The 5856-nt window shown below is 51.0% G+C and overlaps 1 protein-coding gene across 1 annotated transcript in view; it reads right to left on the reverse strand.

The window, feature by feature from the left end:
- LOC102772551 (carcinoembryonic antigen-related cell adhesion molecule 1-like) overlaps positions 1-4935 on the reverse strand; it is a 14570-nt gene extending 9635 nt beyond the window's left edge. The window contains exons 1-3 of the mRNA XM_006776618.2: positions 4872-4935; positions 3647-4006; positions 787-1065 (exon numbers count right to left, since the gene is read on the reverse strand). Coding sequence (XP_006776681.1) covers positions 787-1065; positions 3647-4006; positions 4872-4935 — 703 coding nt within the window. The remainder of the gene's footprint in view (positions 1-786; positions 1066-3646; positions 4007-4871) is intronic.
- Positions 4936-5856: the final 921 nt, after the last annotated feature.

Consider the following 5856-nt stretch of genomic DNA (forward strand, 5'->3'; position numbering starts at 1 on the left):
TAATGGTGCAGCCACTATGGAAAATGGCACAGCGGTTCATCAAGAAATTAAACAAAAACTACTATTTGATCCAGTAATTCTACTTCTGGGTAAATACTCAAAAGAATTGAAAGCAGGGATTTGAACAGATATTTGTACACCCTTGTTCATAGCAGCATTATTCACAACAGACAAAAGGTAGAAACAACACAGAATTCATGGACAGATGATGGATGCAATGGAATATTATTCAGCCTTAACAAGGAATGAAATTGTGAAATATGCTATAATATGGATGAAACTTGAAGACATTATGCTATGTGAAAAAAGCCAGACACAAAAGGATAAATATCATATGATTCCACTTATATGAAGTACCTAGAGTAGTCATATTAATAGAAACAGAATGATGGTTTCCAGGGGTTGGGATTGGGGATTGGAGAGCTATTGTTTAATGGGTACAGAGTTTTAGTGTGGCAAGATGAAAACGTTCCTAACAGATAGTGGTAATGATTGCATAACAATGTGAATGCACTTAATGCCACTGAGGTGTACACTTAAAAGTTAAAATGGTAAATTTTGTGTATAGTTTACCACATAAAAAATGAGCATAAAAAACAACCTTGCGCAAGGTCACAGTGAATGCCAGACCCAGGGTCGGAAACTGAGCTCTTAACCACTTTGCCATTCTGTTTACTGTAATGTCTCCTGATTGACATTCTGCCCCTGTGACTTCTGTCCATTTTTCACACCATTGGTAGAGCAATCCTCCCAGGGAGACGTAGGATGGGGCAAGGGGTCACTTACATTGTACATCCAGCTCGAGAGGGTCACTTTTGCTGGAACTGATAGGGTTGAAGACCTCACACTGAAAACCCCCAGCATCCTCCCTCCTGACGGGGTCTATGGTGAGGATGCTGTTGTCCTGGGACAGCTTCATCCTGTGCTTGTGAGGTAGAATCTGGTTCTTGAAGAGCCACCGGATGGAGATGCCCCTGTCATTTGTGAGGCAGGTCAGGACCACGGCGACGTTATGCTCTGTGGCTGTGGCATTGCTGGCTCGGAGGGCGGGCTTCCCCACTGGCTCTGTGGAGAACAGAGGAGATGACTGACTGTGAAGGGGTCGCGACCCACAGGTTGAGAACCGCTGCTCTAAAGGCTTCTTTCGTCAGAGTTGACACCTCTTGCCTCTCAGCCAACCTGAGTTTTTAAAAGAATAAAGCAGGTCTGTGCATCACAAGACAAACAAATGCATGAGGAGCTGAGCGCACAGAAGATGTAAGGCCGCCTGCTCTATGTCTGGGAGAAAAAGCACAGACTCTCAGGGCTCAGATAACTCTTATGTTTCATCACAGAGAGACGCAGGACTGGGAGTCAGAGACCACCCGGCACCTGCCCTGGTTCCTCACTGATCAGCTGACTGCCTGGCTGACCTTGGGCCTCCACTGGAATGTGCAGGTGCTGAGTCCCTTCCAGCTACACAGACCTATGTTGCCGGGTGGAGATGTGTTTCCACTGAAGCCTCACATTGCAGGGTTAACCTAGAGATGAGTAATGATGGGCCACCCCACAGTCCTTAAACCTCGAGAGGACTGGGCAGGATGTCCTGGAACTGGGTGTCTGAGCAGAAACAATACACAGGAGACCAGAAGCAAGTCTGGTGGTGAGTTTAGTACCCAGGCTGCAGGGCCACGAGGTGTGGCCGTCTGCCCAGGAGCTCACTGGTGACTGACATGAGACAGTGACCCCAGAAAGGGCAGAGCAGAGTCCAGGAATGATTTAGAAAAGAGTGCGGGATGGCGGGAGCTGGCTGGCGGTGGCAGTAGAGCCAGGCTCTCTGCCCTTGGTCTTTAATGTCCTTTCTGCCACTGCAGAGGGCAGGGATCTTTCCTCAACACGCAGACAATAGCACATACAGAAGCCGGGCTTGTGGAGGTGGGGGAACATGAACTTGCTGAAAATATGGCCCTCGTGGACCATTTGTGTTTGGCAGTTACGAGATAGATTTTGAGTTAAACTGTGAAAGAATATGTGAAAATCACTCATGCCCGGAAGATCTAATGCCATTTTTTGCAGGAATCTCTGTCTAGAGAGCACGAAGGTCATAGACCCAGTTCTGCCGTCCAATCAGGTCACACTGTGACCAAAAGTAGATGCCTCAGTGGGTTTGAAATCAGGGACTCCCTGGGATAGAGAGAAAGTGAGTCCTGAGAAGAGAAGTGACCGGGATGTGAGTCCAGGTGTCTGTGCTGTGTACAGGGAGGGATGACACCAGTTTGGGAGAAAGGACATGTGTCATGTTAGTAAAGTTAGGAAGACGGTCCCTCCCTGTTTCTATGGACAGTCAGGCAGATGGGGAGGAGCCCCCACATGGGCCTGTGGCATATGCTCTTCCTTTTCCTTCTAACTCAGGAAACAACCGGAGTTTAGTCAAATTCATTCAAATGGGCGCATCTGAGAGAAAGGAGAGTTGCTGGTGGATCTCACCATCTGAGAGGATCCCACCCTGTGGTCAAGGTGTCATCATGAGAACATGTGTGTGAAACAGGCAGTGAACCAGTCAGATGGTGCAGGGTCACCAGGCCCACCTTGGGAAGGTCCCCGGAGCCACTGGGAAGAATGGGAGCCTCACACCAGGACGAGGATGTGAGTCAGGAGTCAGGGGTGAAGTGAGCATAATAAGGCCCTTGGAGTGGAGGAGAGGCCTTGGCATGACTCACGTTGGTCAGTCACAGTCTGTGTGATTCTGATTGAGTGACTGTATCTTCCTGAAACTCAGTTTTCCCTGAACGAAACAGGATAAATGGTAAATGGTCTCAGGTTTGCCATGCTGCCTGTGAATGAACCTTAAATCTTTCACAGTTTCCTAACCTAAAGCTTGGAATAGAGGGGCTACTTAACTGTTAACTTGACAGCCTCTGTTGTTCTTTGTGTCTGTGAGAGAGGATGCCGTGGGCAGATCCCTGGTGGACTAGGAGCTTCGAGGAACATCTTCTCTTGCCCTCCCTGGGGAGACCATGTTCCTCTTCCTTCCTATGTCCCCCAGGGCAGTTGGCTAAAGGCCTGGGGACCTTGTCCACATACTCCCCACGCATGGTCTCAGGTGAAGGAGCAGGCTCCATCCCTCCCCAGATGTGGCTCTTGAGGCTGAGCCCTGGCGGTGACTACCTCAGCAACCTTGTGACATGGGTACCTGGGAAATTGTTGCTGCCACTCAGCCCTGCCCACAGTTCAAACTCAATCACCCAGAGGCTCCTCAGGTTCCCTGGAGTCAGGAGCCATGGACAGAGGTCTGGGGAGGGACCACCTGGGTTGAACTTGTCTGTAAGGATCCCCCAGGCCAGGCCCTGCATGAGTCCTGCAGGGTTGTTCTCTGGGTCATGGGGAGGGACCCAGTTGCCTGGACTGAGACTGGTCTCCCTCTGCTGAGTCACTCCCATCAGACGGGCCCTTCTCTCTGTGGAGAATGTCTGCAGGGCTGGAATCCGGGAAGGGAACTCTGACCTTAAGAAGAGTGTCTCCACTGTGTGTGTCCTGCACTAAATGCCCAAACCCAACCTGGAATGTGAGGCAGAGGGGGATGGAGCAAAGTCCAGGGCTGTCAGTCCTGTTTGTGAAGTAGAATATACCCCACCCGACACCCAGAGGTCAGAGAGCAATCACTCACGGTAAACACGGAGCTGTCCAGTTACTCTTTTGCTCCGAAAATCTTTGTCTATGGCTTGTAGGGTGTAGTATCCTGTGTCCTGCAGGGTGACTTTCTGGAACAGCAGGGATCCATTGGGGTATATTGTCTCTCGATGGCTGTATGCAGGGCCGAGAATAGTTGTTTGAGTGTCTATCGCATATGATACAATTTGAATATCACCGTCCACTTTTTCCCCTTTGTACCACATATAGCCCATTAGATTCCCAGGCAGGTTGTGGACACGGAGAAGCACATCCTTCCCTTCGGCGGCATTGGGCGGCACTGACTCAATAGTGAGCTGGGCAGTGGTGGGCAGGCTCCAGAGGGTTAGGAGTGAGGCTAGGAGGAAAGAGAGAAATTGATCAAGATTTGGAGCTCTGTATTGGGAAGGAGAGATGAGCCCTGGGTCCTAGCGGGTCTCTTCATCTCTCAGCCTTGGTCTGAGAATGTGTGTGTGAGTGTATTTCCTGCGGTCAAGTGCAGCAGCATGGCCAGCAATACTTCAGCACCTCTGACCTTATTTCCTGTTTAAAAATTCCCAGGTGCCTGCCTGGCTCCTGGATCCTGAAGTCAGAAATGCTCACAGGCACTGCTCAGACCCCTGTTGACACTATAGACCTGTGTCTCCACTTTCTGACCTGTCCCTGTTCTGTTTTCCTCATGGCACTTGTGGGTCCCTGACCTCACATCTGGATGTTTCCTTGTGTGTCTCCTCTCCACTGTAAGTGAGCTCCATGGGGGAAGGGATTTGTCTGATCTGTTGTACCCCCAGGGCCTGCAGCAGGCTGTAGTGCCTGTGGGTGAATGAATGAGTGCTCCCTGGGTCCTGCACCCACTGGGGTGCATGTACTCAGCTCTGAGGTTGGTGGTAAAGACAACGCTTAGTGCCCCTGTTCATTTTTTCTTATATCACCGTGACACAAATAGATATTATTATAATCAGTTTTCAGGAACAATTTCAGTGATGAATAACTTGTAAAACTTACCATAATCGAGGTTTTCCTGCCCCTCACCACCTCCAGATCATGGGAGTGTCCTGCTGCTGAGCCCCCTCCCCCACCCTACTCTGCTCCCCTGTCCTCTTCCCTCAGGTCCAAACAGAGGCCCTCTGTCCCCTCTCAGAGCACTGTGCTCCCCAGGAGACCCTGAGCCAGTCTCCGTTTCCCCTTTTCCTGTCCACCCCCAGGATTTATCCCCTCCTTACCGGCCAGCAGGAGCCCCTGCCGGAGGACGCACCCTCTGTGCGCAGGGGCTGAGGCGGACTCCATTTCCGTCCCTCCCTCTGTGAGAAGAGCTTGAGGTCCAGAAGCACTCACAGGCACCGCTCTCCCTGCTGGTGGGACCTGCTGAGCCTCCTCTGGGACAAGAGCACTTCCCTGGTCACATGGGCAGGGGGCGGGGTCTGTGCCCAGGTCCCTTCCTATGTCCTACCCTCCTTTCCACCTCCCCCTCCCACCTTCCTGGTTACCTTCCAGCTAAATGTCAGATCCTGGGAATTGATGAGACCTCTGTTTCCTCAGTGATTCTCCACCCCCTCCACCCCGATAGACGCATTTCCTTTTGAGATAAGCTTGAGTCTTGGACATGGAGGTGGGGGTGGGGGTGGGGGGAATTCCCTAGAGCTCAAGTTGAGTGCCCAGTAGCGCCCCCTGGGGCCTCTCTTATTCCTTCTGGACTTCTGTTTCTGAGCAGGAGCCCTGGGGTGACATGAAGAACTCTTGTCACAGGGATGTCAACCTCTTGTGCATCAGATCACCTGTGGACGGTGGTAAAGATGGTGATGCCTACAGGACACTGTAGAAATGCTGCTTATCGGCTGCCCAGCTAACGTGGATGCCCGCCAGGCTGTGAACTGGGGTTGTGGCAGCCCTGCCCCTCTCCTGTGCACAGGAGTGTCTGCAGATCCTGTTCAAAGGCAGATTCTGAGAGCCTTGGCTGGGGAGCTCAGTTGGTTAGAGCTTCCTCCTGATAAGCCAAGGGCACCTGCACGGATCTACCATTAAATGCTTAAATGAGTGGAACAACAAATCAATGTTTCTCTCACACTCCCTTCCTCTCTAAAACCAGTCAATTAAAAAACATAAAATAAAGAAGCCGAAGACAAATGCAGATTCTGACTCAGTAAGTGTGCAGTGGACCAGAGACTGCATCTAACAAGCCCTCAGGGGAGGTGGATCTTACTGGCCTGT

This window comes from Myotis davidii, unplaced genomic scaffold (genome assembly GCF_000327345.1).
Source record: "Myotis davidii unplaced genomic scaffold, ASM32734v1 scaffold1369, whole genome shotgun sequence".
NCBI lineage: Eukaryota > Metazoa > Chordata > Mammalia > Chiroptera > Vespertilionidae > Myotis > Myotis davidii.